Genomic DNA, 24,903 nt, shown 5'->3' on the forward strand with positions numbered 1-24,903 from the left:
CTGTATTAAATAATGCAGATCTCAAAGCTAGCGGATCTGCGGGAGAGAGTCTGGGGCACCAGCTGCACTGGGGGCTCCAATGGCAGCTTAAAGGGAGAACCAAGGATGGAGAGAGGAGCTGGGAGGGGGGAGAACAGAAACAGCGGAACACGGCGACACTCAGAAAATGAGGCTGCCTGACTGTGAGGTAAAGGAAGGCACCTCTCTCTTCCCCCAGCCACTCCACGCTCTCCCAAGTGATAATTTATGAGCTCTGAGCTGACCGTACTTTTACTACTTCATAGTTTTCAAAAAGCACTGAGGAGGAACCGTGCAGAAAAAAGAAAAGATCTCTGAAGGTGCCGGCTTGGAGCACAGACTAGGGATAAGACGTGTGGGCCACGGCACTATCCAGCTGTGACGGGGCTGCTCTAAGGGGGCAGCCGGCAAGGGGTGCCTGGGTTTGAGGAGCCTTCGACTTCACTCTCTGGGTGGCTGCGAGCACGTGGCACCGCCTGCAACAGCGACATTTCTCCCACCGATAGAACGCCCTGCCCCTTTAACGCACAGCGGAACTTGCAACTTGCAAAAGGGAGGCTCTCCGGGCGGCTAAGGATCTGCGCCTGTGGCTGGAAGGTTGCTGGTTTGTATCCCACGGCCAGCAGAGGAATCCTACTCCGTTGGGCCCCTGAGCAAGGCCCTTAACCCCAGCTGCTCCAGGGGCGCTGTATAAATAGCTGACCCTGCGCTCTGACCCCCAGCTTCTCTCTCCCTGTCTGTGTGTCTCATGGAGCAGGTTGGTATGCGAAAAGACACATTCCTAATACAAGAAATTGTAAATGGCCAATAAAGTGATCTTCTCTTGCCTTCTCTTCTTTTCACTCATGCAGAGAACCGTGTGCAAGTCGCTCGATCTGGTGGCAATGGCACGGGGTTCGAAACGGCAACTCACGGTGATCGACAATTCAGCATTTCCTCATCGGAAGCAAAAAAAAGTAGGACAGCACTGCTGGATTAAAAAAAAAATCTATTTGTACATCTGTCACAGCTGTCTTCATCCATGACAGCGAAAGCTTTGTGAAAACACCGAGACTTTTTAACGAGGCTTCCAGTAACAGCAGCCTGATGAATCGCTTGTTCTGCTACATCATTCTGTCAAATTACCTATCGAACGCTTGCACTGGAGCTAAAAAAAACAAGAGTTGCAAGAAAGATTTCCAACCATTTCCCCAAAAAAAGACCCCAATGCCAATACTCATCCCTGCAAAAACTTAAGGCGGGAAAAAGATTTCCGGCTGACACTCTCAGGCCTACAGGCTGCACTTAACTAATCTTAACTCCTATTGCACACAAATATCTCAGTCATTGGTTAAGTATTTTGGGTTAGTAAACATGAATTCACTACAAATGTATTTTTTTTAAATTGTTTTATCCTTTATTCCCCCTAAAATCTGCACAGGCTCTTGGCATCTATTGCCAACACCAAGTTCAGACAACATACTAAAAACAAAAGTTCTGTCAATGTATTTAAAACTCACCTTAAAAATGTTTGATCGCCTTTAATCCTTAATATATTTCTGTTAACATCTCAATTATATCTGGTTTCACTGTATATTCTGTATACTTTATTGTATAATTTACATAAAGTGCCTTGAGAAAGCCCTCTATCAAAAGGCACTAATACAAAAATAAGTGATCTAGTCCACCCATATCAATTCCTCCCATATGCTACAGCAACAGAGTAAGATGCCTCAAACACCATTCAACTTTATCACACTGAGTATAATGTGAATTATACCTGAGCTTCATAACCCAAGGACAGCCCAGAATTGTGAGTGCAGAAGACCTTAACAAGCCAACAGCATTTGAACAAGGTCACAGTGGGGAGCTCTTTATTAAGGTGACAACACTAGTGTGAAAGTCAAATTAGACTTCAAAGAAGACCAAAAAAACTGGAAGTTAATTTCTTTTTAGGGGTGTGTTGTTGACCTCTTTTAAAAACTTAACTTTCAAGAATCATTAAGAAATTCAGAATACTTAACACTTGGTATAATACAAATATAATCCCTGTGCTTAAAACACAAATATATGCCCTGTAATTTTGGGGAGAAGCTTAAGATTTGAATCAGGTTTCGCCCTTGATACTTCTCAGCTCATTAGAAAACCCCTAAGTTGACAACCTTTGGCAACCCTGGATTTGAACTTGGCATTCTTCTGGTGGCACAGCCTGAGAAGAGAGGCTAGGTGTGCTGGCAGGGCTATTGCTTCAGCCGATTCTTCCTCTAGCACCAAAGATCACTTACACATACCTCCACCCTGCAGACCTCCACACAGATTCCCACATAAAACCAAAAACAAACTCGCATCAAAACCATGTTACACAACGTGATAATTACAATGGTGGAGTACCAACTCACTTTCGGCCTGGCAGCTGCAGACTGGATGCAGGCTTCATGCTTTAATCTTCGCGGCCCTGAAAGTTTGCTTAACAAATTCTTCTTTGTTTGTAGATGATCAATCTCGGGGGCATTATTTCAGCCAAGGAAATATGTAAATGTCAGAACTCCTAAATTGCGGCCTACTTTCGAGTTCTTACAAAATATAGTTCATTTGGATTTAAACTCAAATTTAAATAAAGATAAGATCACTTTATTGGTCATATACAATTTCCTGCATTAGGAATTTGTCTTTTCCCAGACCCCAGCTTGCTCTCCATGAGACACACAGAGAGGGAGAGCCATTTATACGGCGCCCCTGGAGCAGTTGGGGTTAAGGGCCTTGCTCAGGGGCCCAGTGGAGTAGGATTCCTCTGCCAGCCACAGGATACAAACCGGCAACCTTCCAGCCACAAGCGCAGATCCTGGGCCACAGAGCCCCCGCACCGCCAAAAGTTACTTTCAATAAATAAAAAAACATTTCAAGAAAACAGTTTCTAATTTTTCCAATTATAACTAGTGAGTTATATACTTATGTTTGTATCCAAATTGGTATTGACATACAGTACTTTCCCTGAAAAGTGGTGTATAAAAAAAAAGTTTGAACACAGCTTTTAACCTTAGCTACAGGATAGTGTTAAAAAAAAAAAAACTTTACTATTTCCTATTCCAGAACACACTCGGACAATGTAACATTTCCGGCTCAAAAAGACCTTTCAATACCTCCTCCTCTTTGTTCTGCCAGGCCAATATCTGGTGCAATTAAGAGCAAGACTTCACTGCTCTTGTGGCCCTGGAAGTGAGCAGCTCACAGGCACATGAGGAGGCACAGGTCTGAATCTCACACCTGGCCTTCCGATATCCCAGTACCACTGCTTAAATTTTTTACTGACAGCCCAACCGGTGAGATGGGCTGAATGCCCTCTGCTCGTTTTTATGGTCCTTATGTTGACAACTGAGACGGCAGGGGTGCAGAACCCCCGAGAACCGAGCTTTTCAGGTCACGCACAGAAAGGGCTTCCCAGCACACGCAAGTGAGAGTGTTAACCGTGGATCAACAGGGGTCTAGCAGTCCAGCAGCAGAAAGCTTTCGACTGTACCAACGAGCACTGCTCACAGCTGAGCATGAGCATGGCCTTTAGAAGACAGCACCCTTCCCCGTCTGTCATTCGTAAAGAGCAACAGCGAGAGACTACACACCCTGCAAGGCTACACTGCCTGGTGTGCCGCAGACCTTTCAGCCAGCTTCCGAGATGCTGAACAGGCTGGAGTACAAAATACAGCTTTTCTCCAGGCAGGAATACACTGCCACAACAAAAAAAATACTGTACAATTATAGAAACATGTACCTACGCACTGCGCACCCTGCTTCGACACGGTTACCATGGCAATGGTCTGCAATCACTGTATATTTTAGGTGCCTTTCGACAAAACAGCTTGATTTCCACTCATCCTCTTTATTTTAAATACCATTTAGAAGAGGAGTTTGAAAGAAAATCTAGGTGTAAATGAAAGACGCTTGCTTGGCTGCAGTTTCTCCAACGTTAGCCCAGCCGTGGGCAGATGAGCCAGAGGGCCAGCAAAGCCGTCTTCCCGCTGGAGCCTCTGGGCCGTTTCCTTCCCCTCCTCAAGCTTGGTGGACGATTTTGAGGTGCCTGAACATACCGGGGTGTTCGGACGTTAATGGCACTTGGACGGATAGCAAGTTTTGTTTTGTTTTTTTTTTTAAAAGGGGAACAGCAGCCCCAGTTTCTCTAAACGGTAATTAGATCTCGGTCACAAAGTAACTTCACTGACCGTACAGAGAAATTCTACAAATCTCAAATCAAGCACCAGACTGCGGACTGTGTGAAAGTGCCGCACAGCCGTCGCTGCTGTCGGTTGGCTGTTCTCGCCACGGGCGACTGCGAGCGCCCACAAGAACTGCGACAGGAAACGGCCTCTTTCCTACTCGCCGGGCACGGTAATGACTCATTCGCCGGTACATCGCATTACATAAGTACAGGTTGTGCAGTATGTGATCTGCATGCAGAGTTAACAAGTAGTATTTGTCGGCAAAACCGTCTCCGAGTCAAGAGCAGTATTTTCATTGGATTAAAAGAGATGTGTTCACAAGCCTGCTTGTTTACAGTGAAATAGAGCTGCTTCACATCGCCGGAAGTTTTGTTGCCTCGTTCTGAGTCGGACACAATTATTGCAATATGGTGCTGCACATACCTAGAAATTGTCTATTTTGTGTTAAATTTGTTACTGTGCACATTTTCCTTTCACTGGGGTTTGAAATGCGCTCATCAATGCTGATTCTTTCTAACCCTGAAATATAAAAATAGCTTTCCAGTTCCCCTTTAATTAGAACATCGAAACATGATCCACTCCCCCAAGTGACTTATAGCATTAAAATTAGGAAGAACAATTTGATTTCTATTGAAAAGGCCCAGCTAGTAACATTAACAGAATTTTTTTTTGCCCTTCAAGTATATGCAGTGCCACAGAGATTTCACATTCTAGTAAAAATAAAAATCCTACTAGATGCTACAGAAATGTTGGTAATGAGGACACACAAAAGTCAATTTGACTCCTGCAGCATCAAGCCATCACAGGCACACCAGCAGTGTTCAGACACCCCTTTTTTTTAACCCTGCTAAAGAGGTTTTCTGAGTGCAGTCGTCCACCTCAGTAAAGCAGACATGGTCAATTCCCCATCCAGCATGCCACACACAAAAACGCACTCTGCTGGCTGCAGGGTTTCACGAGACTTGCCCAGGCGCGGCCCAGAACGACGGACATAGCGCCTCTTCATCAAGACCTCCATGGAAAACCAGGTCACTGCGACAAGCGGCGCCGGTGGGCCGGTAGGTGGCGCTCTTCTCACTTCTGCATTATTCCTTAATTCAATCAGTGCAGCCTCTGCTGGCTTCTCCACCCGTTCTGCTGTGCAGGGAGCTGCTGATAGTTAGTGGTGGCGCCCAGGTGGGGCTGTGTTTCAGTGTTGGAGGATGTGGGTGCCGCTCTGTCTGTGTGAAGTGCTCTGGGATGTACGTTGCTACAGAAATGCCATTATGTACTACAACTAAGACATACAGAAGAGTGATTACTGCCATTGGCAAGAACATTTAACACTGTTCGCAGCACCTAATGTGTTTCAGACTCCAATGCAGAAATGGCTATCCTTCACACACACAAGACACATGCATGCACAGAAGCATTCACGAACACAGCACAGCACTTTCAGTGCTGCAGAAATCAAGTTTCTCTTACCTTCTGTTCACTTGTCACGGGAACACACTCGAGACTTTGTTTCAGCGTTATCCTGAACAGGGAACAAAAAAAAAAAAAGACACAAAAGATGGGATTAAGAAAAGAAATTGAGCACAGCGGAGTGAAAGCGATTCTGACACCTGCAGCAGCTGCTGTAGGGCTCAATTAGCGGCACGTGACAAAGCTGTTTGGACAGGAGCGCGTGATGAGTAAGGGCCCGCCGCGCACCCAGGCGGCGCCCAAACGCTCTTGTGGACGGCCCGCAGAGGCGGGGATCACGGGGGGGGGGGGGGGCAGTCACACGAGCTCCCGACAGCACGACGCAATCGCACCCCCCCTAAAGGACGGGCAGAGAGGAGAGCCCCGCGCCCCGCACGCCTCGAAAACTTTCCCCACGAAGATGGCGGCCGAGAGCCATCTCCCGCTTCTCCGCCCTCGGCATCGTCAAACCCCCCCCCTTTCCACACACCTCACACGCGCACGAACGCCGCGTCCCTTTGTGAATATCGCCACCCCACCGGCCGCCAACAAAGCAAGCGACTTCAACGCTCCCCAGGGTTATCCGCTGGCCGTCAGCCGCAGGGCGGAACGCGGGCAGGGGTCTCTTCAAGGGGACGCCTTCGGAACTGGGGCTGCTGGGGAGCTCCCAGTTTTGAACCGCTGCCCACTGGAACGTCGGGCAGGAGCCCAGGAAAACTTGTGGGTCCCGCTTACCCACGAAAAAATGAAGGTTTTACCGCTACAAAAAACAGAAGCGGGGCACCTCGCTTAAGTCTCGGCATCGTCACACTGTGAAACGCCAACAACAAAAAACAACAACAACAACAAAGAGCTACTTCTCCCTCCACCCCCACGACAGCAGACCCCAGGGCTGGAGAATAATCACCTCCGTGAGCAGGATGGGCTTCAGGTGTTAACAAGAACCACCACAATTTGCACCGGGTCTGGGAAATATCACAACTCCCCAATTTTGCACCGAGGATGTACAATTCGACCCAAATACCCTCCCCCCCTCCTCCCTCCTCCCTCCTCCAAATCGTCTAGGGCCAGAGTGTGCACATAGAAAGTGAAAGAAGAACTTAATATCGCTACAGAAGCGAGAGACAGGAACGTGCAGGCCCAAGTTATAAACTCACACAGGAAATAAAGAAATGGAGCAATGCGAGTTTCCGCTTGTAGAGTTCGTCTACTGCCAAGGCCTCGGCTGTGCCCAGCGATCCAAACGATCAAAGAAGATCGTGGTTTTGAAAATAATGTGAAAGGGCCCTAATTTTAGACAGGACAGCGACACTGGCAAAGGTTTCAGCACCTGTGCTGTGCTGGCCGACAAGCTAGGAGAGCTTAACAGACGCATTTTAACCAAATATGGTCATCAAGAAAGAAAGGGAAATGGCAGTTCTGAGGTTTTTCAAACGATGAATCAGAATACCAAAAAAAAACCCAAGCGTGTATTAAACCCCATAACCACATTGCAGAAACTGATAAAAATAAGCACCAGCAAATCCAGTAGGAGGCTACAATCGCACTGCTCGGCTTGTGCAGGGGGCAAGACGTGGCTCAAGGTTACAGTAACTGAAAGGGCAGTCTGTGCTCTGCTCAGTCAAGGCTGGCCAATCCCAGTCCTGGAGGGCCGATATGTCTGTGGGTTGCCATTTTAAATCAACTCTTAACCACCAGTTTATCTTTTTAAGGGGTTATAGGCTTAACCGGACTGATCTACAGATTCCTCAGAGCTGTACGGGTGCTAATATTGCACTCAACAGCCCTGAAACATGAACAGCTGGACATGAACAACCGTAGCCTCACTGCACCACAAAAAAACTTCATACACATCCTTTTTGCTGGTTCTTCCCATTTCAGAATGATCCAAGCAGGAGGGCAGAGGCGAAGAGCACCAGCAGAGAAAGCAACCCCAGGGCAAAGCAGCAAGCCTGCGCAATCGCACCTTCAGAGACGCAAAGCAGGAAACGATGACGGGAACTCATTTGAGTACACAGGGGCTGCGGGACATGCAGGAAGCCGGCATGCAAAGTTCAGGACTTTGATGAAAGCCAAACGGAGTTCGAGGATGCTTCCAAGAGTATGGATGCACATCAAAAATGCCCATCAGGCCCAAGTTAAGATGCTCATAGACATTAAACTCCTGTGTTATTTCCACTGCTACGTCAGGCAATCCGTCACCACGCTTGATTTTTCTGCAAGTTCTCACTCTCGAGTGCCCTCATTGACCTACACCCACCTGTTTTCAGGAGCTGCATTATGCCTGGAGGGCCATGGAGAGCTGGAACCGAACCCAGCGGCCAGCTCTCTACACACTAGCATGGGGGGGACCGGAAGGCCGGGAGCACCCCAGTCCAGAACCAGAACCAACCAGAGCACCTGGAGAACAAGCTAACTGTACCCCAGCCCAGAACCAGAACCAACCAGAGCACCTGAAGAACAAGCTAACTAGACCCCCAGTCCAGAACGAGACCCACCCGAAGCACAAGCTAACTGTACCCCAGCTCAGAACCAGAACCAACCAGAGCACCTGGAGAACAAGCTAACTGTACCCCAGTCCAGAACCGGAACCAACCAGAGCACCTGGAGAACAAGCTAACACTACCCCAGCCCAGAACTGGACCCAAGAGCTACAAGGCTGTGGTACACCTGGTCACTCTTTGGGGTTATCACATCACTTGTCCAAGGCTGCTTCATTCAGAAAGGGCTTTATTCCCAGCTGGAGCCCTCAGAGACTGACCAGAGCCTCCCAGCCAATAAGAGGACCTTCTCATCCCCCAGGTTATACTGCAAAAGCACTGGACACTTGTTTTACTCCACAGTTTGGCGTACATTATTTTCTAATGAGTGGCTCCCCTACAAACTGCAATTTGATTTTGTATTTTAACTGGAGCAGGGCGGGGGTGGGGTTCTTATTCAAGGGAGTTTCCCCCCCCCCCCCCCCCAACAGGGCTCTTGCACCCAGAAAAGATGAGAACTGCTTTCAGTATCTGGTGGCAGCTGAACCAGCATTTCTGGTTACTGTGCTCTCAAAACACCCCTCAAGCACTTGCTTCCGCCACACGGGAAAACAGAACCGCGCTGCAGCAGAAACTACTTTCCCTTCTTGGTGAAGTCTCTCTCGATTGCGTCGCCTTGCTGTTGGCCAAGGAGCATGCAGAAGCCACCCTCCCCTCACCCTCCTCTCCGTCGAATTCACCACTAAAACTGAAATGTTTCTGCGAGATTAGGATTCTTTCCATATCGCTCCCTCCGAGTCCAACACTCATTCGTCCTGACAATGGCCAGCTGAGGTGTTACAGTGAAATAAATGATTCAAGAGCACAGGTGGACATTTAGACAAGCAGACTCCAAAACTCTGCAGCTGCTCAACTGTGACCATTGCCGGCCAGGATCAAGTGACTGGTAACACCTAGGAAACCCCAAACTACCCAAGGTAGAGATTTCTGACCCCGGGTAGTCAGCCTGTGTACTTGAGGATAAACGGAACCTACTCACTTCCTGGTGCAAAGAGCAAGGCTCGGGGTTCAACTGGCTTCTCTCAGGCAACCGCAGCCCACGAAGGTAAAAACTCCCCTTCTGCACATACCAAGGTCTTAAAACTGCCCGATTACGGTGTATTTAACATCAAAACAACAAGGACATTCTCTTACAAAGAGCACAAGCAAACGTTGTTGAACACAGCGACGGTCTCTCAGCAGCACCGTTAAGAAGATGTCGTCCTTCAGATGAGACATATAACCGAGGTCCTGACTCTCTGTGGTCAGGAAAAACCCCAGGGTGTTTCTCGAAAAGAGTAGGGGTGTTAACCAGGCCTTCTGGCCAGATTTCCCCTCAGCCTTTACCAGTCATGGCCTCCTAATAATCCCCATCAATAAATTGGCTTCATCACTCTGCTCTCCTCCCCACTGAGAGCTGGTGTGTGGAGAGAGTACTGGTGCATCATCCAGGTGGGGCTGCACACTGGTGGGGGTGGAGGGGATCCCCATTACCTGTAAAGCGCATTGAGTGGAGTGTGCAGAAGAGAGCTATATAAGTGCATGGAAATATTATTACTACCTTTAAGATCACGCTGGCGGCCATTTGTGGGCTGTCTGATCCTCTGAATAAAGGCAGCTGGGCTGGCGATGGGCACACTGGGGGACACACAGGGATAAAGCAAGGAACCGTGGCCACATTCAGTGCAACTAAAATTGCCTTCTTAACCACAACCTCAGCTACGTTTCCATTTCTCCCAACGCTGGAAACCAAATCTGGGGACTTTTACAAGATTTAACAAGAACCCAAGAACAGCTGCAACCGAGGGGAGGCCCATGAGGCCTGTCTGGCTCCTCTGGTATTTAGCAGTTAATTGATTCAAGGCTCTCCAGCTGTTTCTTAAATGAAGCCGGAGTACCAGCTTCAACAACATGGCTGGGTAACTTGTTCCAGACTCCCACAACCCTCTGGGTAAAGAAGTGCCTCCAGCCCTCAGTTGGTGAAACACCCTTCCAGTTTCCACCTGTGTCCTCCAGCTCGTGGAACACCACTGCCCAACCTGAACAGCGAGAAGTCTTCATTTCAGCCTACCCCACCAACGACCCGCCTCGTTTATTCACTTTAAGATGCTTCGTCGACGAGAGCTTGGTCCGCTGAGGACAAAGAAAAAAAGGCTTCTGACTGAAACAAATGCATTAACCTTCCTGGGAAACAGGCAGGGATGGGTTAAAGAAGTAGGAAGCTCTCACAAGCACTTACACTGCAAACAGCCACTGTGAATCACCTCAGTTATATAAGCCCATTTAAGGAGCGATAAGCCTTTTTAATTCATTGAAAAAGATCATGAGCGCAAGCAGGATTTTAAGCCAAGGCCTTGCACTTTGCACATATGGGGCGTTCTCATGCAAATTTGATGTGTTTCAAATCCATCCGGCTCCTGGAGAAAAAGCCTGGTTATTGTGTGCCACAAAAAGTAGAATCTGACCCATTTTTAATTGCTGCCGATGCGAGCAGGAAATATTAAATGTGGCACTTGCAAAATACAGACTCCAGCCTCCAACCCAGGGCATCGCTGTCAGATTTAAAACACGGATATGAGGCCTTTTAAAAAGAGCATTGATGCTTGCACAAGAAAGGCGTTTACACAGGCCTCGATGGGCGACATCAAGAATTAAAAGGATCTCAAAGCTGAAGATGTCCTTAGCCGCAATGCCAGTTCTGTGCTCAGCGCGCCAGCTAAGATCTGTTCCGGGCCGCCCGATCAGAACCAACTCCTTCCAGAACAGAAGGAGGTGTTTAAAGAACCGGGTTTGGCAATTCTCTCCCACAGCAGGACACAAGGAAAAGACCGCCGTTACTGTGGAAACACTAACAAAGTATCAAATGGAGGTCAAAGGTTCCCCTAGATGACTGATTAAAAAAAGATGATGTAGTACAAACGTTTGTGGGCGGACCCCTGACGCCAGAAAAAAAAAGATTTAATTACAGTGAAGAGAAATCATTACGGACAACAGCAAAGTAACTTCCAACACCTGTCTCAGAATGCAGCCCGAGTCAAGTTCCTGCTCATTCTTTACAACACCACCCTACAGGTGCCTGTCAGTTGGGTCAGACAGATGTAAATGCGAGAGCTCTAGTTTCACGGTAGTCCTGGAAACAAAACTTGTGAACATGACACTACAGAAGTTTTCACTGTGCAACACACAAGCAAACGGTCAATTCTGATCCAACTGATAACCAAAGTTCATCTAATGCCTTAACAGGGGGAGAGAGCTAAGGTTCACTTGAGTGCATAAGGTACACAAGACTCTCTGTTCCTCACCTTTGGTCTCGCAGTGCACCTAATATGTAAAAAAAAAACACTCATGTCCTCAATCTTTACAAAACCTGCAAAATGTGCTTGATTGTTGCCCTCGGGTTCAAGGTTTGGACACTATTCCTTCAGGAGCACCATGAAAAAAAGTACACATTTCCAGATAAGTCTTATTAAAAAAACTAAACATACATTCCTAACTGTGAAGTAGGAATCTACATGTTTTTCAAACTACTCCAAATGACGGCACTGACTTAAATGATATCAGTAGAACCGCAATTTGATTGTATTAATCAAAACCCACCGAAAGCCACCGAAGATGTTTCTCAAAGTTAATAAAATGAGCCGTTTTAGAATATGACGTCCTAATTAATATGCCAAGGATAAAACATTGCTGTGTGTGTTAGACAAAAGAACACCATTACATAAGTGACATTCGGATAGCGTCGCTAAGGACTGTTTGTCTTTCCTAGGCTGTACAAATTCAAACCAGCAAGAGCTCTCCACAAACGTCTGCTCTTCTGCGAAGTGCAGAACTCAAAATGTACTCAAAATTAATCGGCCATTTCTGGAATTCCACCAAGAGGTGAGGTGGAAGTCAAGGGATACTGAATTGAATTGCTTTTTTAAACCACCAATCTACCCAGAACTCCCTTTCTTAGTGGCCTGAACTCTGAAACAAAGTCCATTTACAACTCATTAGGAACAAACGAAAATCACGGGAGTCCTTCGTGAAAGAGGCAATTGTGATCTGAAGCTGCAATATCAGGCTTGCCAAACAAACTTCTGATCACGCGACTGTTAAGAAGCCTCGATAAGTACTGCTTCCTCGAAAAGAACACAGGGCGCACGCGCGGGGCCACTCTGGACCTTCACTTGCACCACTGCTCGGCCAGCGAGAAACCCCACACGCGCTGCTCTCCCTGCCCAGGGACGCCCACAGGTTCCCTGCTTTCTGAACCCCAGAGCACAGCTCCCAGGAACCCTTCTGGAGCACAGAAGAGCAAACGACACTCACAGAGGATGCACACATCACTGGGGCTGCCGGTTCTGCAGCCCTCAAGTGCCAGCGCTTTCTAAACCCATCTATTCATTTCCTCACTGCTGTATCCAGTGCAGGGGGGGGGGCCGGAGCCTATCCCAGCAAGCAGTGGGTGCAAGGCAGGGTACACCCTGGACAGGATGCCAGTTCGTCGCAGACACACCTGGGCCAGACCTGCCAGAAACCAATTAACCTACCAGCATGTCTTTGGGCTGTGGGAGGAAACTGGAGCACCTGGAGGAGACCCTCGCCAAGGCAGGGAGAACATGCAAACTCCACACAGACAGGACCCCTGGGATTGAGCCCAGGGAATCGGCTCTGCAAGGCAGCAACACTGCCCACTGCGCTACCATGCCGCCCTTTCTGCTAGAATTCAAAACCGGCACCACTGGTGGGAAAACGGCTTTTCTGCTTTTCAGGGAGAAATGAAAGGACTCTACTGTAGCACTGCTGTGAGGTGATCATAATTCCATCCTATGAGATTCTGAACGAAGTGTGGAGGGGTTATAAAAACCACATCCCCACTCTGGGTTAACCCTACAGAAAAACCACACTCAGGACATTTGCAGCTGCCACAGCTGAGCGCAGACAGGGGTTTGAAGGTTTTACACCACAGAGGACAACTGTAACTGGTAATGACTAGCCTCAGTATCCTGCTTTTGAGAGCGCCCTCCGCAAGGGCAGAAACATGCACAATTGATGACAGCTGCTACATGTGGCTCTGCAGTACCTTGGCGAACTTTTACAGCTGGTCTTGTCCACGTGATGCTGGAGTCAATCAAAAACAGAGAAGAGCCTGTCTGAATGCCTTCTTATAGACTATCCCACAGTTTTACATAACTGGTTTATCCCATCTCTGTAAATAAGACAATAGCTTTTACAGAGAACTAAGACTGTGTCCAACAACACACCCAGAGTACAGTCATCTTCTCGAGCTGCGACAGGGTACTTTGCTCAGAGACTTCCTGGAAGCATACGTACAAAATACTGTTTCCAGTGAAAAAATCTGAATGCAAAGCATTTTCTGCAATTCCCCTCGAAACATGCTACTTTTTGTATACTGGGGCAGAAAAGATGGCAAGCCTCAGTTTGTCTTTGTCTTTACAGGCCTTGAGTTGCTCCTGGTGTTCAAGAACTGTTCGAAATTGCACAAAGTGCTGCCAGACCACATGTAGAGCTGCTTCTCATGAATAAAAAGAATGATAATCCTTCAACCAGCCACAGTTCCTATGGTTCCAATGTACTTCATAGTACTCCTCTCTCAGACCAGTGCAAAAGCTCTGTCCATGCACTGTCTCACCCAGAAATATATTCTGGACAGGACACCAGTCCATCACAGGGTACACACACAGACACACACCCCCTCTGGACAGGACACCAGTCCATCACAGGGTACACACACAGACACACACCCCCTCTGGACAGGACACCCCCTCTGGACAGGACACCAGTCCATCAAAGGACAGTCACACATACACACACACACACTCATTCCCCTGGACAGGACACCAGTCCATCACAGGGTATACACAGACAGACACACACCCCCTCTGCACAGGCCACCAGTCCATCAAAGGACACTCACACACACACACCCAGCCTGGACAGGACACCAGTCCATCACAGGACACTCACACACACACTCACTCCCCTGGACAGGACACCAGTCCACCACAGGACACTCACACACACACACTCACTCCCCTGGACAGGACACCAGTCCATCACAGGACACTCACACACACACCCAGCCTGGGTGTGTGTGTGTGAGGACACCAGTCCACCACAGGTGTGTGTGGTATGCCCTCCGTGCAGAAGGCACCCCCAGACCTCCAGTCAGGAATTATTTGGACAGACTCGGGGCATTAAATTAAAAACAGCCCCGTGCCTTACAGCACCGCGCGCAGTAATCCAGAGGGCGTGTAATGCTTTGCAGGTGTCGGTACACAAACACGGGCACTGCAAGCAGGTAAAACCAGGCGCAGGGCAACCTCGTGACTCAGACGGGAACATCTGGTGCGCTGCCTTCTTCAATCGCTACTCTCCCCCAGGAGTCAAGGAATCAGGGGGATCCGCCGCGGAAAGTGGGGTGTCTACCTTGCACGTTTGCACGTCAGGTCTTCGCGCTAAGAGGAAGAGCAGGGGCAGGCGGTGGGGCGGGGGGCTTTGCAGAGCCCCTCCTGACGAGCACCCTGCTCGACCACTCCGGCTGGGCTGCGCACTTCCGCGCGAGGGGACCCGGCGGGGCGGCGGCAGATAAAGACAAGGACACGCGGCGGTGCATCGGGAGCCGACACGGACTTCGCGAACGGGGGGGGGAAACACATCCACACCCGCACGTACACACAAAGAAATACAAACTACGGGGGCGTGCAGGCGCAAAAGTCGGTGAACGTCCTCAAACCCGAGACCGACACACGGGACGCGCCAGGCTTGCGCGTCCCCCACGGCGACACGCGCGGCCAGATCTTCACGCAGCGCCACGCAAAAAGCCACCTGAAGACGCACGGAGCCCGGCCGGCTTCCCGATGCCTGGGGGGTGCTTACAGATGAGGGCAAACCAACCCCACCGCCGGAAAGTCAGACACGGAGCTAACGGAGCGACGCGCCGAGCAGTCGTGCAGATGTTACACGGTCAAGCCGCACGTTTCTGAGATCTGAGATCTCACACCCACGAGGGTTTGCTGTTGACACAAGGCCCGTTTGCAGTGACGAGAAATTACAAGCTACACCCCCCCCCCCCACTTACAAGACACGCTCATGTGATAACTTGGGTCTCCAAGACTGCATTTCGATACAACGTCCGACCACGGGGGGGAAAGGAACATATTCACGTCCCACACTCACGCCGTCCACTCACATTAACTGGAAGGTGGGGGGTGGGAGGCAAGTTTGAAGCGAACATTTTCAACCCGACCCTGCATAGCTCGAGTGTCTCTGTAAAAGGGGTACGAAAAAAAAAACACTTCCAATATTACGTAATCCATTTCAACATCAAGTTAATCCAAGCTGGCGTGCAGACGATTTACATTTTGCATTACCTGTTTATATTATATTTTAAAAAAACAACAACCGTTCTGGTCGATCTCGACACCTCCAGCGCCGAGTTGCAACGCGCCGGGAGAGCAGCCGCAAACACGGTTTTCGCCCAAGGTGTTTTTCTAGCCTGCTAACAGCCAGGGACACCGTGTGCCCGGGCCGAAACCGACGATGACAAGTCGTTCTCACCGAGAGTAATGGGTCAAATAAAGACAGCTAGCTCGCCACACCAGTTTCAAAGATGGCTAGTTAGAAACGCGCTCCGCAAACCTCCCTTCCACGCCGCGAGTGTAGTTAGCCGTATATCAGAAACTAAGAAAGGGAATAACCCGCTATATGACCTGCCATTTTAAGATTAGGACAAAACAAAACCCCAGGCACTGTTGTGGTTATTACAGCTAACTTAGCTGATATTTTGCAATCCACAAAATCGCACATTCTCCTGTTTTTTTTAAAAAAGCACATACGTACCTCCCACACGACGATGCAGCGAGGATCCGGTTTTCAAGGTAACAAAATATCGGTCTCCTACAGGATTATTTTATTGAGTTTTATTGTTGTTATATAATTCTACTAAAAAAATTCCTTCTACGGCAAAACCCACCTTAGCCTATACTGTCCACCAAGCGGACTCTGCAAAATGGCTGCCTTTCCTGCATTTACCACCGCCCCTGAAGGAGGGGGGAGAGGAGGTGGAGCCAAGTCCAAGATTTAACGAGATAAGCGCTGCTCTTTGTGCGATAGCAGCTGTCCATGGGCATTATTTCGTGCCCTTCGGTAATTTAAGGGCAACAGCGTGTCCCTGGCTAGGTTTTCCCAAGATGTTTTTTCGTATGCCAATAACAACCAAACTACCTGACCCCCCCCCCCTTTCCATGTGAGGATTTGGTACGAGCCATACATACCGGAGGGGAGGGGGGCGCGGGGGATTGATGGGGGGGGAGTGGTGTTTGGACTGTAACTTTTTACAAACTTTTGTTTCTGCCTCTTTCCTTCTGGTTGTTGTTTTTTTTTTTATTCTATTTCTTGAAAGGTGAAACGTGGGTCGGGGCCGGTCTCGCCACGCTTTCGCCCGGGTCTCTGCTGGGTGATTATTGCGGACGCGGTCAGTGTTGTTCCTTCGCGCGAGATGGTGCGGTCCACGGCGCGCGGCGCTGTTCCTGGAGCTGCGGGTTCTAGTTCTGAAGTGGCCGCACGTGACAGCCGATAAGCGCAGGACGTGCTGCCGGGTGTGTGTGTGTGTATATATATGCACAGGGGCCCAGACTTGCAGTTATTGATCCACGGTCACTATAATCCCAATCCTAGTCTTTTAACACGGGATCGTGTTAGTGCAGTGGATCCAAACTGGTCTCTCCCGATGGCTCCTCCTTGTGCAAGACGGTCCCAATGCAAGCAAACCCAAACACAGGTTTGCCAAGAACTCCTGTAACTAATGCCGGTGTTCATTTTCAAATACTGTAGGGAAATCTGAACTGTTGGGCACCACGATCACGGTAAACTCCGCGTTAGGACGAAGATATTTGCTTTTTTTCCCTCCCCCGTTGTGTCTGTGCGCATAGCCTTTGGGGGGATCTTTGTACTTATATGGTCAAAACTGGGAAGGCGCGTGTTGATAACACGGGGACCCGTATCTCAGCTTCCGTGGAATCGAGCGTAATTTAATCGTGTTAAGGTTATACAAGCACATCAACAGTTATCCCTACATTTCTACCCCCCTGGAATGAACAAATCAGAAAACACGAATCTATTGTGGACTGCAACAGTGTACCGAATATTTGATTAAATTATGTTCGATTTTTCTTTCCCTAATCTTGGGGGGGGGTTTAGGCGTCGGGATCCTATGTGTATCTATAATTTACAAAGGCTTCCTATTACAAAAAAAAACCAATTTAATTTTGGTATTCGGCGTTTTAAAACCGTTCAGACTCGTTAACATGTCGGCCTTATCTGAAGACAAGATTTACTGCCTCTCAGAAGTCGAGCGGCCATCCCTTAGAAACGCAGGACCGCGACAGTAGGGGATCAATACCGATAATCTTCAATTAGAAAACAACAGGTATGGGTTCATCCCTTTTATGGCAAAGCAAAGTTTTGCCCAAGTCCCAGGAGTGTGTAAGTGTCACCTATCGCCTTAAACGCTTTATCATTTACAAGCTACGTTTGTGAAAATCAAATTAAATGAAAGCAACAGACTTCCGGCGGGTCTGGGGGCTTTAACACAGCGTGGGTCCTCCTGGCGAACAGAACTTTCTTGAAACTGGGTCGCCCAGGCGGCGGGTTGAGCGTGAATCGGGTCTTCCGGGCCGCTAGGGGGCGCACGGACAGTACCGAACGGGTCTGACGGCAGGAGTGCGCGTCTCTCTCCCTGGCCGGTCTGAATTAAATGGAGGGGAGAGGCGGGGGGTCGTGCGTTTTGAAAGTTATTCCCTGGGCGTCCAGCTAGAGAGGGAAGGGACGCGGAAACCGGCGGCGATGGCAGGGGTGTTAGCGAGAATACTCTTCTACCCCACCCTGGCCTACAACGTGTGCATGGAGAAGATCTCGCCCAGGCGCTGGTTCGACAGGGTGGATCACACGGTCGTGCTTGGAGCGCTGCCGTTCAGGTGGATGACGGACGAGGTGACGTGTTGAGCTCCGTGCACACGGAAGTTTTGGATTTGCCGAGCTGGGGGGGTGGTGGTGGTGGGGGTTGGGAGAATAAACTCAATTGGATTTTCGACACCGCGGTGAAATATCGTAAAACAGTTCGCTGCAATCGAGTGTGTGTGTGTGTAAAACACAACGCGACATGTTCTTGCACGTGTTTTTTAATACAGAGCCGTGAGAATGCGCTGCATTGAAAGGCGCTATATACAAATAAAATGGATTCTTATAAGGGGGGGGGTACCTGTGACGATATCTCGAAGCGCTATGTAGGGAAGCTAACAAATCGCTAGTCCGCCGTCAGAAATAAAATGTTAAGAAAGAAGTTTTTAGGAAAACCTGGGAAAACTTGAAGGAATGTGTTTTTGATGGCAGAGACGGACGACGAGGGTCTTATACCCCTCAGACATTGCACAGTATAGGCACATTTCTGTAGAATGCCCTGTTACACAGTGACACTCTTCTGACTAAAGAGACTCAGTCCCTTCAGCTTGGCTCCAGAATGTCTCTCGTTGCCCTTCTCTGCACGGATTCCAAAATGGCAATATCTTTTCTATAAAATGCTGTCCAAATTGTATCATTTGTGAGTCTGAAATGATAAAGCGATTACATGTTTTCACCTGGGTATCTGAGCCAATCTCAAATCCATTTCAAATGTGGCTGACACACTTGTCTGCTGTATAACTGTACTTTTATGTTCTGTAATTCTTCACTGTGTTTGGTATAACTGCTATGCTCTTGCATTGACAAATCCTTAGCCTTTTCTGCATGATACACAATGCTTTTTGCTGTATTTTAATTTTTACAATTCTCAGTCACATTGAATAAAGGCCTCAGATAAATTAACATCCATGCAGACCGTTACAGAGCAGAAATGTGGCGCAGTGGTTACCGTTGCTGCTTCGCAGAGCTGGGGCCCTGGGTTCAATTCCTGGGGTGCTATCTGTGTGGAGTTTGCATGTTCTCCCCATGAGTTTCCTCCGGTGGTCTGATTTCCCCCAGCAGTTCAAAGACAGACTGCTAGGCCAGTTGCCCTTGAGTCCATCTACCCGGTGTGTGTGCAGAGTTTATCCTGCCCCTTGCACCCTTTGCTTGCCAGGATAGACTCTGGCTCCCCCATGACCCCGAATTGGACGAATCACTTTGAAAATGGATGGACGGATAATTGAGCATTTCGCCTTATTTAAATGTTTAAAAAATGTAAAAATAGCTGCTTTTATTTTTTCTGTTGAGGAAATACAGGTAATACCACTTTAGTTTGTTTATTTGTATGGTGGATGGACGGTAGTTACAAGCCGTATGATGTAGAAGAACGGTACACGTGCAGATATAGTTACGCTACTTCAGTTTCTGTGTCATCGAATGGCCTGTGGACTCGTCGCCCCCGCGCTGCTCACCTTCTGCGCGCTCTGTGTTGCAGCTGGTCCGGGAACAGAACGTGAGAGGGGTGATCACCATGAACGAGGAATATGAAACCAAATACTTCTGCAACTCGGCTGAGGTGAGGAGATCACAGCCGGCCTGTCTGCTGCTAACAGAAGGAGCTCTGACGCTCGAAACCGGTATCCTTGGAGACTCGTAGTTTATTTATTTTTAACGGCGTCTTTCTCGCACAAGAAGACCGGCAGAGAGCAGGGTCCTTCTCACTCATGTGCTCTGAGGTTTTGCCCTCCTCGGGCTGCGGGAAGGCACAGGCTCACACCCTGCTCTCTCAGGTCCTCCAGTGTCAGGTGTGGGGGTGTGCAGGTGTCACCCGAAATGGGGAATGGCTCTGGTCCTTACAAATACCTGCAGGGACTGTAATGTACTGGACACAGGCTGCGCTGCTTGTATAACCTGGATAGGGCCTGCCTTTTAGGGAGGACAAATGAACACAGATCAAGATCAAAATTACTGTTGTATTAATTTGAAAACAGGGTGCAGCAGGGTTCACGGAAATTGCAGAGCGTCGTGGAGCTACCGCAAGGCTTGATACGGACTGTGGGATGCAGTAGAGAAGCCATGATAATGCATGGCAAAGCTATGATTAGGTGCTACATACACCAGCAGTTTTGTTTAAGAAACTCAGCTACGTGAAGGTAGACAGAATTCCCCTCTACAAGCAGAGGGTTCTATAGAATGTCTTTGTGTCCCCAGGTGTAGTAGTAGTGGCACAAGACTCGTGACATCTTTCAGCCCCTCTGCCTTCTCACTCCGAAACAACGAAACCCTCTTTATCTCCTGAAGGGCCGTGGTACGGTGGAACCAGCAAAGACTGTCTGTTCCTGTTGTATTGTTGTGTTTGAGGTGGGCACGGTGGCGCTGTCTTTAGCATCGCTGCCTCAGAGCGCTGGGGTTCCCTCTGCGTGGAGCTTGTGCGTCCTCCCATTGTTTCAGAGACATGCTGGCTTCTGGGGAAACTGGCCCAGGTGTGCGTGCGTCTGTTTTGGTGTCCGTGTGTGGGTCTGCTCTGCGATGGACTGACGTCCCGCCCAGGGTGTATCCTGCCTTGTGCCTGTTGCTTGCCGGGACAGACTCCGGCTTCCCTGCGACCCAGTACTGGATAAAGCAGTCGGAAGACGGATGGGTGGATGTAGCGTCGGGCTCCTGCCAGGGGACAGTACAGCTTGAATTGAACTGAACGCATTAACCACAGTAGCTGGGTGAGAGTGCTGATGGATGATGCTCACGCCAATGCCGGGGGGGCGCCCCGCCTGTCTGTTCCGCCGCAGGACTGGAGGGCGGCAGGAGTGGAGCAGCTGCGGCTCAGCACGGTGGACCTGACCGGGGTGCCCAGCCTGGAGGACCTGCGCAGGGGGGTGGAGTTCGCGCTGCGGCACCGCGAGCGGGGGGCCAGCGTCTACGTGCACTGCAAGGCCGGGAGGTCGCGCAGCGCTACCATGGTGGCCGCGTATCTGATCCGGGTAGGTCGAGGGAGGCGCGCGAGGCAAGTGAGCCATCGTTAGAAAAGGACCCAGACGTCGATTCCCACCTTAAAGAGAGAGATAGAGAGAGAGATAAAGTCATATGATCGTTATTCCTGTGGATTGACTTGGAATCCCTCGGGATGAAACATTAAACCATGGGTCCTGGCCGCTGGGTTATTAAAGGGCCTATGTCACTGGTGTTAATAGTGGGATTGCTAACCCCAGGGCAGTCGTTCAGTTCCACTTTGGGCTTGCTCAGTCCTACAGGATGTTTCTCAATACTCCACCTGACCTGCAGCGCAATGGGACAGCAGGTCCAGCTGCACGTCAAGGGTGGATGAACTGGGTCCCCTTCAGCATTTAAAGTGCATTGGGATTAAAATGCTAATTACATGCAATATCCTGATATTGAATTAACCACCTTATTGTATATGAGGGATATTCCATCTTCAAGCACAGTAGAGCAGTATCTTGTGTACGTACCATTATCTGTCTAAGAACAAAGGGTAAAATATAAACTGAAAGATATATTACATGTTGTATTGTTGCTTTCTTTTTTGGGGTAGGTTTTCTCTGAGGTGTAACTGAAGTCTTTATGTTGAACGCAAAAAACTTCTGTCTATAATTAATGACTCGCCACACATTTTTCACAAGAGTGGGGGAAAAAATATCTTTAAACACTGAAGCTGATTCCTCTTTATCTGTAAGCCATCAACTGCTACAGCAGAAGGATCCTGGCCACGCAGAGTGGAATCTGATGTGTCCTGGCTGGTGCCGATCGGTGCATGTTAGTGTTCTCCCAGGACTGCTCCTGTAGCTGGAGAGATGTCTGACGGGGCTCTGCTGCCTTCTGTTTGTGTCTGACGGGGCTCTGCTGCCTTCTGTTTGTGTCTGACGGGGCTCTGCTGTCTTCTGTTTGTGTCTGACGGGGCTCTGCTGTCTTCTGTTTGTGTCTGACGGGGCTCGGCTGTCTTCTCTTTGTGTCTGACGGGGCTCGGCTGTCTTCTCTTTGTGTCTGACGGGGCTCTGATGTCTTCTCTTTGTGTCTGATGGGGCTCTGATGTCTTCTCTTTGTGTCTGACTGAGCTCTGCTGTCTCTCTTGTGTCTGACGGGGCTCTGCTGCCTTCTGTTTGTGTCTGACGGGGCTCTGCTGCCTTCTGTTTGTGTCTGACGGGGCTCTGCTGTCTTCTGTTTGTGTCTGACGGGGCTCTGCTGTCTTCTGTTTGTGTCTGACGGGGCTCTGCTGTCTTCTCTTTGTGTCTGACGGGGCTCGGCTGTCTTCTCTTTGTGTCTGACGGGGCTCGGCTGTCTTCTCTTTGTGTCTGACGGGGCTCTGATGTCTTCTCTTTGTGTCTGATGGGGCTCTGATGTCTTCTCTTTGTGTCTGACTGAGCTCTGCTGTCTCTCTTGTGTCTGACGGGGCTCGGCTGTCTTCTCTTTGTGTCTGACGGGGCTCTGATGTCTTCTCATTGTGTCTGACTGAGCTCTGCTGTCTCTCTTGTGTCTGATGGGGCTCTGCTGTCTTCTCTTTGTGTCTGATGGGGCTCTGCTGTCTTCTCTTTGTGTCTGACGGGGCTCAGCTGTCTTCTCTTGTGTCTGACGGGGCTCAGCTGTCTTCTCTTTGTGTCTGACTGAGCTCTGCTGTCTCTCTTGTGTCTGACTGAGCTCTGCTGTCTCTCTTGTGTCTGACGGGGCTCGGCTGTCTTCTCTTTGTGTCTGATGGGGCTCTGATGTCTTCTCTTTGTGTCTGACTGAGCTCTGCTGTCTCTCTCTGTGTCCAGCTGCACTGCTGGAGCCCCGAGGAGGCGTGCAGGGCCCTGGCCTCGGTACGCCCTCACATCCTTGTCCGCGCCGCGCAGATGGAGGTGCTGCACCAGTACCATCGGCAGGTTTGCGCACAGGATTCCAGCTGACGGGAGAGGGAGCAGTCGATGATCCAGCCTGAATCGCATCGATTTAGATGACCGCGTATCCAATGCAGGGTCACGGCGGGCAGGAGCCCATCCTGGGAAGCACTGGGCACGAGGCAGGATACCCCTCGGAGGGTGACACCAGTCCACTGCAGGGTACACCCAGACACAGACAGACTTGCAGCAGGACCACTTTACCCAGAAGCCACTTAGCCTACCATTATCTCTTAAGAATGGGAGAGGAAACCAGAGCACCCATTGGAAACCCATCAAAACGCAGGGAGAACATACAAGCTCCAAACATACAGCACCCCAGGTCTGGAATTGAACCCGGGACCCCAGTGCTGCCAGGCAGCAGAGCTAAACACTGCACAACTGTGCCACCACTCAAGCCTACATTTTACGAGGAAACTTTGCAGTGTTTTGGATATGTGAATTCCATAGGAGAGCATTCGAAATTAAAGCTTAATGTGAGAAGAACGTATTGCACAGTATGTAAATGCATAAAACCATTTGAACTGCACTGAAACCAATGAAATGTGTTGTTCCAAATGTTTCTTTAAAAACCCATCATCACAAGCTGCAATTTTGTTTAATTTGCAGCGAAAATATTGCTGTCTTGCTGTCTGTTGGAAGGTATAGAGACCTGTCTCTGTTGAAGAGTTTTAGGATTGCCAGTGATGTCCAGGCCAACTTTCTTCAAAAATAAACGTTATTATAATTTTACTTAATTTATCAACTGAAACCTCCTGTTGGCAAGAATCTGCAGATCTGTTCCCTTTATTATAAAATCTACCAGTGACAGTAACTGGTGTTTTCAGTTCCTTGTTTGATTTCTCAAAACAAAGCAGAAGTGTACTGTACTTTGAAAAACATTCTGTATTGGAACAAGTGACACATGTCCTCTCCAGTGTTATTCTAGGGGATTTATGACTATCTCCAAAACACGATTATGATGTTTTGGAAACCTGGTGCATTCCAGCAGGTTGGAATTATTATAAAACTTCAGTCAGACACTCAATGTTTTCTTTTTCCTGTGAATCCCAAACCGTGATGACCCAAGGGCTCTCTTAAGGTTAAGTGAAGATTCAATCTGAATAAAATAGATTAAAATAGAAATAAAATGCCTAACGAAAGATGTTCCTTAATGATTCTACTGTATATATTATTTCTTTACTTCTTTTGAATGCATCTAGTTACCATGCACCTCATTTTAAGGCACAGTGTTAAGATATGAAACATAAAAACCTAATTTGTGTGTCTGGCTCAATTGTTCTCTTGTATTTGTGAATGTAAATAAATAGCTTACTTTTCACCATGGGTGAACGGTTTTGACTGCTGGCCCCTGCCGAGTTTCTCAGTCTTTTCGATATGCTGCATTTTAGAATCGTCTTGAGGGTGAAACGAGCTGCTTGTAGCGTGGTTGTGTGTTGGGTGTAGGGAAAAAGTGTGGCCCCTTCAGTGAAAGGACTGCTTATCTGATGTGGACACAAATCAAGAGACCTGCTCTCGAAGAAGCAGCAACACCACTTGACGCAGCTTAAGGCGGCTGTGCCTAGAAAAGTGAGTGTGTCATCAATGAAAGTGCTTTTTAAACAGAAATGCTGCGAAGGCTAATTACCAGGAGGCTGTGCCACTTCCAAGTCAAGTACCACTTTGGTGGAAGGGCTTTGGATTCATAACATCTCTTGCCTGTATGGGGCTCGACAGTGTTGCCGAGATGCACGGCGCTAACCAGCTTTTCAAAGCAGCGTCTCTCGGCATCTGTTCCAGGGCAGACTTGAATATAAAGGTTTTGTGTCACACCCTTGTCTACACTTTCCCAGCCCCATGCACCTCATTACTAATAATTATAAACAACTTATGTCAGTGTTGAGTCCGCGTTGGCTTGAACGT

The 24,903-nt window shown here is 48.8% G+C and overlaps 2 protein-coding genes across 8 annotated transcripts in view; one reads left to right on the forward strand and one right to left on the reverse strand.

The window, feature by feature from the left end:
- The window catches only part of celf1 (cugbp, Elav-like family member 1), a 56,987-nt gene extending 40,595 nt beyond the window's left edge, over nucleotides 1-16,392 (reverse strand). For 5 of the 7 annotated variants that reach the window (XM_088934616.1, XM_088934614.1, XM_088934611.1 and 2 more), the window contains exons 1-2: nucleotides 16,016-16,179; nucleotides 5,673-5,724 (exon numbers count right to left, since the gene is read on the reverse strand). The gene's annotated coding sequence lies outside the window, so the exon portion shown is untranslated. Of the gene's footprint in view, nucleotides 1-5,672; nucleotides 5,725-16,015 lie in introns of all 7 variants that reach the window. The other 2 variants (XM_088934615.1, XM_088934617.1) reach the window with 2 other exon arrangements.
- Nucleotides 16,393-17,879: 1,487 nt separating this feature from the next.
- ptpmt1 (protein tyrosine phosphatase mitochondrial 1) lies at nucleotides 17,880-24,322 on the forward strand. The gene is made up of 4 exons (XM_088935100.1): nucleotides 17,880-18,166; nucleotides 19,611-19,691; nucleotides 20,902-21,093; nucleotides 22,879-24,322. The coding sequence occupies exons 1-4, from the start codon at nucleotides 18,020-18,022 to the stop codon at nucleotides 23,008-23,010; spliced, it is 552 nt and encodes a 183-aa protein (XP_088791226.1). The 5' UTR covers nucleotides 17,880-18,019; the 3' UTR covers nucleotides 23,011-24,322.
- The last annotated feature ends 581 nt before the right edge of the window (nucleotides 24,323-24,903 follow it).

This window comes from Atractosteus spatula, chromosome 16 (genome assembly GCF_055471065.1).
Source record: "Atractosteus spatula isolate fAtrSpa1 chromosome 16, fAtrSpa1.hap1, whole genome shotgun sequence".
Taxonomy (NCBI): Eukaryota; Metazoa; Chordata; class Actinopteri; order Semionotiformes; family Lepisosteidae; genus Atractosteus; species Atractosteus spatula.

What these genes read in the sequence shown, in the direction of transcription:
- ptpmt1 (XM_088935100.1), top strand. Translation starts at nt 18,020, where the DNA reads ATGGCAGGGGTGTTAGCGAGAATACTCTTCTACCCCACCCTGGCCTAC. An exon ending in ACTTCTGCAACTCGGCTGAG is followed by an intron (nt 19,692 to 20,901) that starts GTGAGGAGATCA and finishes GTTCCGCCGCAG; the next exon opens with GACTGGAGGGCGGCAGGAGT. An exon ending in TGGCCGCGTATCTGATCCGG is followed by an intron (nt 21,094 to 22,878) that starts GTAGGTCGAGGG and finishes CTCTGTGTCCAG; the next exon opens with CTGCACTGCTGGAGCCCCGA.